This window comes from Cheilinus undulatus, linkage group 18 (assembly GCF_018320785.1).
Source record: "Cheilinus undulatus linkage group 18, ASM1832078v1, whole genome shotgun sequence".
NCBI lineage: Eukaryota > Metazoa > Chordata > Actinopteri > Labriformes > Labridae > Cheilinus > Cheilinus undulatus.
Genome location: NC_054882.1, coordinates 18,038,662 through 18,053,687, shown reverse-complemented (window position 1 = coordinate 18,053,687; position 15,026 = coordinate 18,038,662). Strand labels below are relative to the sequence as shown.

Below are 15,026 nucleotides of genomic sequence, written 5' to 3'. Positions count from 1 at the left end.
CCCAAAAGAGAAGCTTTAAAAATAAAACAAGTGCTGACAAAAGATAAACACATTTTTGGATTTTTGACCCCATGGACCAAGCTCATCCTCCCCATGATGCTGACTGTATCTGTCCTTTGTACTGATAAAAAATACTTCTGTTAAACCAGTCAAAGAATAGAGACAACATTAGAATAACAGGCCAAACAAACAAATGAGACAAACTGCAGACGGAGGAGACATTGAGAGAATCACACTAGTTTTACACATTTCATATAATTCTTCAACAAACCTCCTCCAAGCAGCCTCTAATGGCCCCGGCATGCTGATTCTAATAACCATTTCCTGCAGAGACCTTCTTTCTGTGTGAAAGGAAAATGAGTTCACTCAGGTGTTAACTCATAACAGTAGGAACCTTTTAACTGATATTCTCCTGCCATAATAAAACTCCTCAGCACTCACACACAGTCATGTGTGGAATAAAATGACACCCAGAAGCAGAGAAATGAGAAAATAGAGGTTAAGGACAGGTTAAATTACTTACTGCTTACTCCTAAGATCCCCCATGCAAACAAGGAACCAGTTATTTTCTATTTTGAATGAAACTGCATGCACATATACAGAAAAAAAACATAAAAATAACACTGTCTGACACAAAAATATCCCCTTTTCAGAAAGAATGATGACTGTGAAAATGACTCTCGGGTTTAATGACCCAGAACCTGCTTTAGAAAACTGAGAGTCTGCAAGAGGAAAACTAATCTCAAATCCCCTTCATATTCGCCGTAGTGGAGAGGCACTTCTTTCTCCTTCTCTCTACTCTCCACTTCCACTGCTTCCTTCCTCCAGGCCAAAAGAGCAAAAGGACAACAATGCTCCTCCCTGCCTCTCTGCCCCGGCCACACACGCACAAACGCTCGCTCACACACACATGCAGCTCTGCATCCCTCTATCTGAGGCACAACACAAAATCTGTCAAACATAAACACCATGGTGCCAATAAAAACCAGAGGAAGTCCGCTGAGGTCACATGTTAGTATTCCAGGGTCAGAGGGTAAAAACTCCTTTCCCCCCAGAGGTCGGCAGTAAATAACAGCCATGTCAGAACAGAGGACAGTGAAATACAGGGAAACGTTATTCTCAGCTGACAAATGAGCAGACACACACAGGCTGAGGCTCATGGGGTGTGATGAGGAGGTCAGAGAAGAGTGAAAGTTGGCAATGATGTCTTTCTTTTCACAGTGTCAGGATGACAAGCTAATAAACTAAGGTTTTGAGTCTCTGTCCAGATCACTTTGGAAATTTTGTATCTAAATGAAAGTTCAAAGATAGGGTGTGAATCATAGGGTTACCCTTGATCCTCAATAAGATATGACACTACAAAACAAGACATATGATATGATACAATTAGAGACTGGGTAATCCACTTTTTTCCAGTTTCGATCCGAAACTGATGCATCAGTAATGATACCCGATATGAAATCTGATATTTTTTAAAAATCTTAATATTTGAATTGTTTTGTTGGTATTATGCGTAAAGTTACATAAAGCTCTAGTAAACTTAAAACATGATTTCTTGTTCGGAGAAACCAATCTTTTAATGCATAAAACTTAATATTATTCCCCATAAATGTATTTAATCTTTGTGCTGGCTTCACAAAGAAACAGGTAGCGATCAGTGACAGGCAGTGATAGATCGGGTCAAGCATGAAGAACCAATCAAACGCCAACACCGACTGAGAAGATTTTTTAAAAAACGACTGATTCTGTTTTTAATCTTATTTTTGTTTCTTTAATCCATGTATCATTACTGCTTCCTGTCCAACAGCCAATCAGTGATAAGTCCATTGACTTAAACATTTTTATAAGAAAAGAGAAAAAAACTGATATGTACACAAATTTAAACAACCAACAGAATCACAGGGCTACAGCAGCAAACTGAATGTTTAAAATAAAAGTGTCACTCTGCATTAAAAGTAAATATGTAGTAATAAATATAATAAAAAAAAAAACTCAAACAAGTAAAAAGCATAGATTCAACTAAACAGGATATATCTAGGGACTATTGCAGTAGAAAGCAATATTTGATTTTTATTGTAAAGGACTTTTTGTGAGTACAGCGTATATCATGATTTAACATAGCTTTAGCAACAGCTGCCACGTTTACAGTTTCGCTGTCACTCTTTATAGTGGCTTCTTTGAACAGTTTAAACAGTTGTAATACGAGTTGCTGCACATCGTATTAAAGCCAGAGTCCGGCTGACAGAGTATGCTCGTTTCATGTTGCTCTTATTACACACATTAAACTTAGAGAGGAGTGTACCTCATTCCTGTGCTTCATATTAATCACACAGACACAAACAGGTGACGTTTTGGTTATCTGGTAGCTCTTTAGTGTCTAAGTGAAATATGATGAAGTGTGACTGATGTGGGATTTCCTGATGTGGGTGTTCACAATAAAAGCACTCAAGGGAGAGATCAACTACAGATTTTTATTGTGAAGGATTTGTCTGAAGTATGACGTTTATCATTGACTTAGCTTTGGCAGCAGCTACAGTGTTTGTAATCAGCCTCACTGTCACTCTTCAAGTCTGCTTCTCTGACCTCGTTACAAGCCACAGCCCTCTTCTTTGAATCATCATGGGCTAAGAACAAGCGAATCATGAGTTAAAGCACAATTTTAAATGGACGTTTAAGCCGTTGTAATACGTGTCGCTGCAGCTCACATTAAAGCCACAGATGGGAAGACAGAGATGCTTGCTTCATGTTGCTGTTATTACAGACATTAAACTTAGAGAGGAAAAACACACCTTTTACCTCATTCCTGTGCTTCATATTAACAACACAGACATAAAAGGTGACATTTTTGGGTTTATCTGCTCTTCAAGGTTGGAGTGAAATATGATGACGAGTGGATTCAGAAGGAGCTGGGTTCATAGCAGGAAAAAAAATTCAACGTGGATGCTCGCCGTAAATGTCGTCCAATGTCCAACTTAATAATAATGTAAATATCGGACCCTAGACTGATATCTGATCGTATCTGGCCCATCACTAGATACAATATGATACAATGATAAGATATGATACAATACCATCCAACATGATAAAGTATAATATGTAATAAGATAATGAACCCTCAAAAACAGCTCCTAACCATTATCCCTCCTCCACCAGACCCTACTCTGTGCTTTTACATGGTCTTCAGCTTTTTGCCTGAGTTGCTGTTGTTCCTAAATGCTTCCCCTTTCTTTTCACATAGCCTTATACAGTGACTCCAATCCCCTGACCATACCGTTAGTAGACTCAAAGAGCCTGATAGCTCTGGTGACATCATTATGGCTTTTTTTCTAACATTATAAATCTGTTTTCACCAGTTTAGAGTCTTAGTATCACAGTCTGTGGCTGCTGAGCCTATGTGGGCGTGTAATATCAGTGCAGGTAGTTCTACTGTATATTCACAGTGTTGTGTGGATGGTTTTAGACCAGTTAAATGTCTCTCTAGGAACATTAAAGTGAAACATTTGAATTTTTTTGTATATTTTTATGATAATACAGGCTTTCTTAGTTATACAATAACACTACAGCTGAAACCATGTGCCTTCCACTTCATTTAAAGCATTCATAGCTTTTCTGAACTGACCCATTTGAAGGGCGGGGTGAAAAACCATCCATTATGAGGGTGTAGACGTGATAATCTTTCAAATTATGTGTATAGCAGCACACAAAATTTTCTTGAAGGCATTCATGATGTTGTGCTCATTTCTCAGAGTTACAGACAGCACTCCCTTAATGCTGGTGTTGCAGACTTTCAGACACCCTTCATCAATCCAAGGACAGTTTATTTCCTGGAGAAAACCCTCTGTCTCAGTTCTTATCAGCCATCCAGCCACTTGTTTCTCTCTGTCCACCGGTAGGCTCAGAAGATACCTCAAATCTGCATCACTTCTCCCTGGATTCCCTCTGATCCACCTGCCTCACGCTCACATTTCTCTCGCTCCACCACTCTGGACCATCATTACTTCCACAACAACAAACCTTTGCACTGCAAATCTCTTGAATGACGGTCTTTACTTGTCATCTTTTACACATTCAGGAATTCATGCTGAGTCAACAGCTCTTGTGACACTTTATTGATTTCCCACAGCTACTGCACACAGGTCAGAACAAAGATTCTGCTTGTAGACAAATATGTACACAGATAGGTCTGTGTGGTTAGGCAGCTCAGAGTTTGGTTTAGAAAATCTGTGGGCAACAGGGCAGAGCAGCAAAGGGTGAGCAGAGTAACCTCAAAGACTACATTGGAAACTATTAAGATTCAAAGTTTGTGAGCTTCTGGACATTCAAATTACCAAAGATTTTTTTGGTCGGAGGTTCTAGTTCAGTGTCACTGAAGAGCCACTTCCTAACAAAGTCAAACCGTGGAAAAAAGTTCATAAAAGGTTATGAACAAATATAGACCGCAATGGAGAGAACTTGTCAAAATTGCTGATATGTTATTTTTGGACCAATGTGTATGTAAACGTTAAAACCTCAGTCATTTTGATCATTAATAGTATTGAAAAGGACCAAAACTGTTACACGCGTACGGCTTTTACTCAAAGCTGTGAGAAGAGAAAGAGATATTGCTGATGTATTTGTGCAGTTAAGACAGTGTAAAGGAGTTTGCATTTAATTTTTTTGGTAGGAATGCAATGATACACTCAACTGATGATACAATATCGATCTCATTAGTAAGGTTCAGTCACAGTTTTCAAGTATTTCCAAAAATAACAAAGAATAGATTTAACTTATGAATACATCATTTTAGTTCAATTTTCTGACAATGAAAATGCAAAATAACCATTTTTTCTCTTTATCTTTGGAAAAAAAATAGGGAATCGTTTTTATTTTGAGGTTGTACAGCCACCAGAAATATGGGGAAAAGTTCATTTCAACCACTTTTAATATTGCAAAAACAAGCAATGAGAATAATTCCAAATATAATATATAGTTAGAAATGTATTGATTAGACATTAACTAGAAAAATAAGGAGTATTACACATCCTCTTCATCCTGTTCTCTCATGTTAACCGAGATGCATACATGTTTGCAGACGGAAGTTATCATCTCTTTTTTTTATGTTGGCATTTTACATGTTCAGAATAAAAATATCCTCAACCAATAACCAAGAAGCTACCCAATATTTGTGCCCAGCCATGACAAAAACAGGAACAAGTCTCCCCTGGGGATTTTGAGATATTTACAGATTCTGAAAGTGCAGTTGCTAGGCTTTCCAACGATGTCTAATGCGTGAAAATCCGAAAGTATTTGAAGATGTGGCCGTTTGAATGTTGGAACTTGCAAATCTAGTTATCTGAGCCTCAAAGTTTCTCAGGATTGTGACCTTCCTGGGGAGCCAGGTGTGGTCATTTGCATTACTTAGCATAAAACTACCCCCATAATGGTTATCAAAAGGAGCTCTGGGAGCTCTCCTTGGGGAGGTTCCAGGAAGAAAAACGGATGTAGCTCCCACCAGAAATTTCCTCTAAAAGATCCCAAATTCAAAGTTTATATTTTTTAAACCCTACATACAGTTAGCATGGAGTGGCTTCTTCGTGGTTCCAATTATCATATTCTACACCCCCCAAAACAAAAACACTGTGGAGCAACAACTACCTGATAACCCAGCTGGCTGTGGTTGTCAACATTTGGGAATCTTCGTAGAAGCGCTTGAGTCTGGCTGTTCCAAAAAAACAGAGATAATCTTCATGCTATTGCTTGCCTCCAAGCCTATGCAAGAGTAACTGATTTTTTACAATGCACCCTTTGTTGAAATGTTCTCATAGGCCTTAATTTGAAAAAAATTTGTCCCTATCCACGGGTAGCACTTTGGGAATCAATCACCTGATTGTTTGCTGATATGAAGACTGAAGCAGTAAAATACTTATCTGTGTCTGCAGCTTTTGCAGCTGAATGTATCTGGAATAGTTGAACATTTGCATTAGAATGAGTGCATTAGCTGGTCGTCGTAATTGTTACCTCAACCCTTAGTCTGCAGCTTTTTATGGAAACAATTTTAAGCATTAGCGCCAACTTGAGCTGCTGACAGCATTGCTTTTATGTTTAGAGGAAGTCGATTTCTATAGTATACCATCTCCTGGTGTCCTTGGGTGCTCTCTGGTCAATCAGCAAACTCTATAGAGCCGGAAATAGGAGGCCTATGGAGCTACATTATTTGAGGGACCTCTCAGCATACACACAGGAACCATTAGGCCTTCCCCTATGGCAAGATCCCAATCCACACTTAAGTCCCTCAAGAGGCACCGGAACTGGTTATGCTAAGTATGTTTGTCCAATATCATCCTGTGCAATCTCATTCAGGATTTTTGAGTGAAAAAAAAACACGAGGACAAGACCTAATATTCATTTTCCTCCATCAGCCTTAAACCAGATGTGTGTGAATGTGAGTGTAAGGTCCAGGTTATTTACAGAGCACAAAGACGGATGATCCCTCTCTGCTTCTTATCAATAGTGCTTTTGATATTATCTATGCAAAAACACTGCTGATCATCATATGAGTGTGTTGCTACGTAACACTCCTACAAATGCACAAACACACGCTCCTGAGCACATGTGCCTCAAAGATTAAAATGACTTAGAGTCTAAAAATGACAAGACAGACTATCTGCTGGGAAGAGAGAGAGAAAAAACAAATCCTCTTTTGCCTTATCAGTCATGACAAAGAAGCTAGGAGGGGGGTTGTAATGAGAGACAAAAAAAGACAAAAATGTGACTTTCCAGGAAGAAAAAATGAGCCAGAGATTAATAGAAAGAGAGAAAAATTTTAGGTGGAAAGGGCAGGGTGGGCTGCATCACATTATCAAGTAATATCTCTGCAATCTGCCCTGATGTGTCCCCTTTATTTCCACATCTCCAGCACTGAGGAGTAACACTAAAGGCTACTGTAATGCATGACATTCATTACCCTCAACAAATACACCACTTTGATTTTTATAACTGCTGCATAAATGGTTCCTTAGTGACAGCAGGGTCTGCGAGGGTAATTAGAAAAATCCATCACTCTGGGGCTGCTAGATCGGGAGCACAATGTAAACCCTGTGGTGCTGCACTGACCACTTTGGCTAAAATGCTACAAATCATGATGATACGATAGCAGAGGGAGAGCTAAAATACAAGTTGTTCTGCAATCTTTCTCTGTTATCTTTAACAACCTTGCATTTTCATTAAACCTGGACATACTTGGTCCTATCACAAGAGGCCATATTTGAAAAAAGTTCTGCAAAACAAACTACAACCCTAATTCTCAAAAAGTTGGGACATTGTGCAAAATACAAATTAAAACAGAATGCAATGAGGGTGAAATCTCATGACCCCATATTTTATTCACAACTGACAATAAACATATCAGATGTTCAAACTGAGACATTTTACCATTTCAGGAAAAAAATATAAGCTTTTTAGATTTTGATGGCAGCAATACATCTCAAAAAAGTAGGGACAGGACTGTGTTTACTACTGTATAGCATCCCCTCTTCTTTTAACAACAGTATGTAAAAGTCTGGGAAGTGAGGAGAGGCATGTTGTCCCATTCTTGTCCTGTATCTTCTTTGCTGGATTTTTCCTATTATGATGCACCTAATATTTTCTATTGGTAAACATCTGGACTGCAGGCAGGTCAGTTAAGCACCTGGACTGCCATGCTGTTTTGACAAATGTGGTTTGTGGTTTAGCATTGCCATGCTAAAATATGCAAGACCTTACCTGCAAGAGACATCTGGATGGGAGCATATGTTGCTCTCAAACTTCTTTCTACTTTTCAGCATTGATTGTGCCTTTCCAGATGTGTCCTCTTCTCTTAAGTCCGCAGGACCATTTGTCCACAGTTTCCAAAAGACAAGGTTTTCATTCATGAGACCACAGAACAGTTTTCCACTTTGCCTCAGTCCATTTTAAATGAGCTTTGGCACAGAGAAGACGGTAGCTTTTCTAGATTGTGTTCATGGCTTCTTCTTTGCATGATACAGCCTTAACTTGCATTTGTAGATGGCATGGCCAACAATGATTTCTAGAAGTGTTCCTGAGCCCGTGCAGTGATTTCCAGCACAGAATCATGACTGGGTTTAATGCAGTGCCACCTGAGGGCCTGAAGATCGCAGGCATCCAATGTTGATCTTTGGCCTTGTCCCTTGCTCACAGAGATTTCTCCATGTTCTCTGACTCTTTTGATTATATTATGGACTGTAAATTGTGGGATATTCAAAGTCTTCAAATTTTACATTGAGGAGCATTTTTCTAAAATTGTTCCACAATTTATTAAGTGAAATTTTTCACAGATTGGTGAACCTTCGCCCATCTTTACTTCTGAGAGACTCTGCCTCTCTAAAATGCCTCTTTTATACCCAGTCACGATACTGACCTGTTGCCAATTAATCTCATTAGTTGCAAAATGCTCCTGCAACTGTTTCCCATTAGCACCACTTACTTTTTCAGCTTTTTGTTTCCCTGTCCCTACTTTTTTGAGATGTGTTGCTGCCATCAAATTCAAAAAGAGCTAATATTTTTCATAAAAAGGTCAGATGTCTCAGTTTCAAAAATGGTTGTGTTGTTTATGTAATATTGTGAATAAAATATGGGTGAATGAGATTTGCAAATCATTGCATTCTGTCTTTATTTACATTTTACACAGCACCTCAAGTTTTGTGGAACTGCAGTTGTACATGCTGCAGTGATATTAACTTAGCAACAGTCACTTTTAGTGAAAGCAACCACCCACTTAAACCCAGCAGAGTATTTTGAGCTGTGTGAGCACTTCGAAAACAAAATCTCTCACTGTGAAGTTGAGGTGTGAACATGAGTTCCTGGAAATATCAGGGTCTAAATTACCTGAAAATATCTGAAAAATGTCAGGAATTTACTGTATGTGTCAAAGGGCAGAAGTTTCATCACAGTTTTTTTTTTTTTTTTTTTTTACTTACGTCAGCTCTGTTTGCAAGCATTGTTGATGGGAGTTGTGAGACTTTACCACAGTGAAACATGAGAACCAGAAACCAAAACAAAAGGCTCAAAGTTGCTAAAGTGCTTTGTAGAGCTCAGAATTTTCACCTCTTTTCTCTTGGGGTTTGTTTGAACTAGAAACCCATTTTCACACATAACTAGTGCTGTGAGCCATTACTAATGTAAAGATATTGATTATACCAAATCCATTGATGGGGGAATGGGATGTATGTAGGTTATGAGGAACAGCACAGAAACAGCTCTTTGTTCTTTACCTTTTTAAGCTTTGTTTACTAGGGCAGCTTTTTGGCAGCATTTTCACACTTTCACTCCAAGCAGCAGCTCAAAATAAGCACTTTTCTTCCAGACTTGCTCATTGAGAACTGCTGTCAGAGCTGTCTGGACTTTAGAAGCCCTTTCACTTTAAAGTTAGTTGGTAGTAAGGCGTAATTCCTTCACCTTTTTATCTGTGATAGTCAAAGACTTGTAACCAGCCCATTTTCACTATCACTGAAAACAGATCTGTCCCTTCACCCAGCCTGCCAGAACAGCCACCAACACAAAAACACGCATACCTCTCATCTTTTTGTGTCTCTCCTACATTCAAAGACTAAAAAAAAAACCACACCCAAAGCAGCACAAAACGCTCACACATACATTGAAGCACACAATAGCTCACACTCAGAAATGTAGCTGTCCAGAGTCATAATGCTGGATGATGATTGGTTGGACAAGACAAGTGCTGTCAGCTCTACTGGGAGTCGCTGACACAACACAGAGCAGCCGAGCGGATATAGACCCACATGCTGTTGGGCTGAGGCCTGATGTGGACTAAGCATGTCCTGTTCATACAATAAAATAACAGAAGAGACAGCAAACAGGGCGCAGGCTAAGATAAGCTCCCTGAATGTGTAATCTTCATTGACAGTCTAATTTAGATTATTATACGAATAGATCTGCATAAAGTGTCGTGTTCTGGCAGCAAATCAGGATAATGAAGACTTAAATAATAATTAAACTTGTGGAAATTGTCATTCTTTAAAAAATTCAAATTTTCTACGGAAGCCCTAAGTTGCAAACACCAAAACATTTTATTCTACTGAGTTTACCTTAAATCACAGTTATTGCAATACTACTTTTCCTCAGTTGAACTCAGAACAAAACTCAACAAAGAAAGTAGTAAAATACGGCCTCTCTGTGACACTTAAAGGTGTTTACCTGCTCATCATTGTGAGTTTCACTGCTAAATATAAGAATAACACTGACACAGACGGCCACATCACAGGCTCTCTTTCTGTCTTTTTCTCCATTATGCCCAAGTAAGGCTGTCTCCTGCATGTTTAAGCATTGGCAGAGCATGAAACAGCCTGCTATTGGTTGACAACCCCTCACAAAGCATTCTGGGATAACAATAAAACAGTATGACTGATTGAAAATGGATACAAAATTACAGGAAGACGTTCACTACTAGATCTACCAGTGTGGTAGATCCAGGCTCACTAGAAAAGCTTCTGTGGGAGCTACAAAGCTGTGGATATATTCAATGGAATGACGCAAAGGCTAGCTTCAAGACGGAAAAAAGTAAGACACTAGGATTTATGGTTCAAAAGTTGCATCAACTTTTAATAAATTGTGTCCCTCTATGTCATATATGACACCGGCAAGCTTGTGTGTGCAGTGATTTTAACGCTAGCATATAGCATGGCTAATTGAAGCAAAATATAAAGTTAAACAAAACGGTATCAGATCGATAATAATACATGTATTTGCAGATAGCAACACTCACATTTTCAGCAGTATCAGAGGTACTTAAGATACTGGAAATCAAAATCGGAACAACTCCACCTGAAATAACATGAAACTGTTGGGTGTTCTCCAAAGATCTCGTCGAAATAAACTTGTTAAATTAGGATTTGGACGTGTTTACTCCCTAATAAGCAATGATTTTTTTTTTTTTTTTGAGATTTCATTTTATTTATAGGGATGCACAATTTTATAGAAGAGGATTAGGGCCACTAAAGAAATTCAGATGCAGTTTCTCAGAGTTCTGAGAAAAAGTCAGAATTTTGAAATCAGTCAGATTTCTGAGAAAGAAGACAAAACTTTTTTCTCAGAATCTGAAAAAAAAAGCATCCCAAAAAAAGATGTTTTCCAGTGGCTCTAATCCTCTTCTGTAGGATTTTTGCTAATATCAAAACTGCTGATATTCACACATTGTTTTTAGCTGATACCATTATAGATAGTTAGATATAAATATAGTTCAGACCTAAAACGTGGTCCTCAAAACTTACTTGAAAGTTTGAGGGTAGAAAATGTCCTTTAAACATAGTTAAAAAATTAAGACATGAGGATGAATGAATAAAAAGATTCAGATGACATAGGTCAACTGGCCATGCCTAAAATGCAACTATTTTAATTCTACATATGGCCATTATTTACAGCCAACATAAGCTGATGTACAGTCATGCGCATACGTTTTAGGCATGCAGGGCATTCAGGATTCACCACAGGGCCTGATGTGACACGACCCAGGACTGGGGAAGGAGACTGTGGACAGCTCGAGTCAAGCTTGACACATGTCGACACACATGTCACTTGACAGCCGAGGTCAAGCTTGATGGCGTCTCTTTTTGCCTGGGCCGTTTCACCCCTGATAACATGCACAGAGACTGCTGGTAGTTTTCACGCTCCTGGGACATCCACAGCACGACCAGGGGCTCGTAGCAACCCTAGACCATGTTTACTTGCAACATCTGCCCCTAACTGTGCCGTAAAGGTGTGGTTTGTATTTTTTTCAACAAATGATTTTCCCATTCCCCTGATAATATGCAAGAACATCCAGAGCATGGCCAGGGTTGTGTCAATCCTCCTGATAGTAGCCTCTGGTGGCTTACTTGCCACATCTATGCCTTACTTCAGCTTCACTTTTTGGCCCAAACATTCCTAAAAGCTTCACACAGTACTTTGTATGTTTTTACATCAGTTGTAAATATCCACAGAAATTTTTATATCTGCAAAAACATTCATTTGTTAGATCGTATCTATCAATACCAATGTCATGTTGATAATATTGTGCATCCCTATTTACTTATCTTATCACCTCATGGTAACAGTGTTGGTGTTCCTATTATTACAAGTTTATTCTAAATGATCTCAGATAAACAACAAAAAACTAGTTCATTTTAAAGGGAAGCAGGTGTTTTAATCAATCAATCTTCGTTTGCCAATTCAAACATTAAGGTGGCAATAACTGAAGCCTTGTGGTTTTTCATGCAGGACACTGTAGTCATACGCCCAGCTGTGGTCAGCTGACAGCCAGCTGATCCCAACCAATCTCCCACAGCCAATCACAGCTCTTCCTCTCAACACAGCTGCCTCTTTAAATATGATGTATTCTCCTTAATCCCTGCTTGCATCATTGCTGATGCACCATGCTGCTGCTGCTGCTGCTGGCAACGCTTAACCTCCTCCACCCCAGCCTCCTCCTTTATAGCATAAAGCTTGTTGCACCCTCGCTCAGATTCATGCTACTATGGATTAATTGCTTTTGAACTAATTTCACTGTAATGAATGTATCTATCCATATGGGGGTTTCTAGTCAAAGCATGCTAACCCAGGGAGCATCTTTTGAGTGGAGAATTCTCCACCAAGAAAATCTGTATATCCATTTTGCAATAAAACAGTTAAATATATGATGAGAGTGTTCCTGGATAAACCTGGGTTAATGGGATAAAGAAAGCTGAGATCTCCTGAAAACAAACAAAACTGATTTGAATTCACTAAGAAACTGTAAAACAAACACATGGATGCATGTCCTCTTAGGACATGCTTCCATAGTTTCCTGAAAAAGTGGGTGTCAAACTGTTTTTGTAATCCCTCTTCCTTAAAGAAGGATCATTTCAGCAGTTTTAGATGTAATCATAACAACAAATCACATTCTCTGCACTTTTCTCATCCTGGTTAATATTCTATTAACCTTTTACTTTTCATACTTGGGCTGTCATCTCCGAAGAAAACAATCACAGTAGATGAGTTATTCGGGCCTTTCTCCCCCAGCGTTTCCAGGAATCAAACAGGTGTCAGTGTGGCAGTCAGATAAATAAAACAAAGAGGCGTTTTTCTGTCTCGACTTCGAGGATACACCGGACGTGATGTGTTTACAGGCACCATGGGGAACTTGGTGGCCTTGCTGTCCTCAACAGTTTTGTTGGTTCACAAGGTACAATGGAGGCAAGACCAAACAAAAACACCCTCTTGGTGTGGTTGTGTCTCTACCTGCTGTGATCAAACATAATCCCAGAAACTAAGATCTGCTGGTCCTGGTGACATTGTTCTATTCAGTGACAGGAATAGACACAGAGTGTACACATGAGCCTACGTGAGATTCTGACAGCACAGAGCAGCCAGACTCCATCAATATTAGCAACCTGAGCAGAAATTCACTGGGATGCACAGACTCATTCTGTGGTATCCTAAACCACACTGGCCTGGTCCACTGCTCACACAGTGTGAATTCCAGACACGAGTATGTAATGGCCATGGCTTTTTCAGCTCATGCGCGCCATGTTGGAGCAGACTGCTCACATCAACACACAGAATACCCAGTTCCTCCTCTCCTCCACCAGCCTGTAGCCTGTCAGCATCTCTCAGCCAGCCAGCCTGCGACGGCCATGCACGGCTGGCGCCACAGCAGAAAAACATCTCCTCACTAAACAGATCGATATTACATGATGGATCATCAAAGTCGTTCGTTTAAACATGTCGTCCTGTTACACCTGTCCGTTCGGCTGTATCATAGCATCAAAGTACAGTACAGTAGAGCAGGCCTCCGGGCATTTAACACAGGATGTTGACATGACATAATAATGCAGCTATTTCTGCCTTTAATTCATCTCTGAACCTGCGCCTGACTTTGATGTCAGCTTGTTATTTTGATTTTGCGCCCTTAAGGACACTGCGCCGCTTGAGTTGTTACCTCATATTAAAGCAACCTTCGTGTTTATAGAGACATTTTCACTACTCAAAAGCCTATATTTTCCATTCCCCCCTGTCTCCATCCCTCTTTCCCGCTCTGTCATGCCTCCTGTCCGGCGCTAAGGATGCTACAGAGGCTTTAAAAACGCACCGCTGGATAATCATCAAAAGCAGGTCACATCAAAGAAAACACAAGCACGAGCTCATTGTAAATCACGACTTACTCACTTGCAGATCCCTGTCGCTTCCCGCCACGGACGTCTTCCAAACAGGGGTGTCTCCTTGTTTATTTCTGCACGTCAATTCGCAATACTCTGAACACCCCTTCCTCTCCTCCTCCTCTCCCTCCCTCCCTCCTTCTTCTTCGTCTTTTGGCTGGCACCTCTTCTGTTATTGCCGCCGAGGTGATGCCGTGGGCAGCACGAGCGCACAGCTCGACAATAAAAGGAGAGAAATGGCTTCCTCTCGAGCGCAAACGACGAGCGACAGCGGGACTCTCATGTGCGATGGGGCGTCGTCTGAAGCAGGTTGTAGTGTAGTTTGGGTAAGAGAGAGAGTGGTATGTGAAGGGGAGTGGGAGCGAGAGAGAGAGGGGGGACGGATACGCCTCCCTGCCTGGTAGAGATAAAGAGGGCCCTGGCTGCGCGCGGTGACTGACTGAGATACAGGTCCTCCTCTGGCTCTCCTCCAGCGTTATCATATGACGTCCAAGGAACCAGGCTGTCTGCTTCAGCGCTGCAGAGGAGCCGTGGACGTGCTGCTTTAAACTGGGATCACATCCAGTTCTACCAGAGGAGAAAGGGGCCATTCTTTCGCTTCATTTTTCTGCACTAGTACTCCATCTAGTGGCCAAGACTTCTCAAAGATGTGTTTTCATTCTGTTACATAAATGATGTCCGGCTCTGAGGCTGAGGCAGGGATTTAGAGGTGGGATTATCCGTCCTGGATTTTTTAAAAATCCTGTCAAACACTCATTAAATGAATCACAGTGGTTTAGGAGCGTGAACATATTTTGACTATTTTGGTGTCGACTATTGTTGTCTGACCCAAATTACTCCCAAACATCTGCATCCTCAAAT

At 40.2% G+C, this 15,026-nt stretch overlaps 1 protein-coding gene across 3 annotated transcripts in view; it reads right to left on the bottom strand.

The window, feature by feature from the left end:
* The window catches only part of palm1b (paralemmin 1b), a 44,259-nt gene extending 29,624 nt beyond the window's left edge, over positions 1-14,635 (bottom strand). The window contains exons 1-2 of one of the 3 annotated variants that reach the window (XM_041812559.1): positions 14,176-14,635; positions 272-341 (exon numbers count right to left, since the gene is read on the bottom strand). In XM_041812559.1, coding sequence (XP_041668493.1) covers positions 272-321 — 50 coding nt within the window. In that variant the 5' untranslated portion in view covers positions 322-341; positions 14,176-14,635. Of the gene's footprint in view, positions 1-271; positions 342-14,171 lie in introns of all 3 variants that reach the window. The other 2 variants (XM_041812561.1, XM_041812562.1) reach the window with 2 other exon arrangements.
* Between the last annotated feature and the right edge of the window lie 391 nt (positions 14,636-15,026).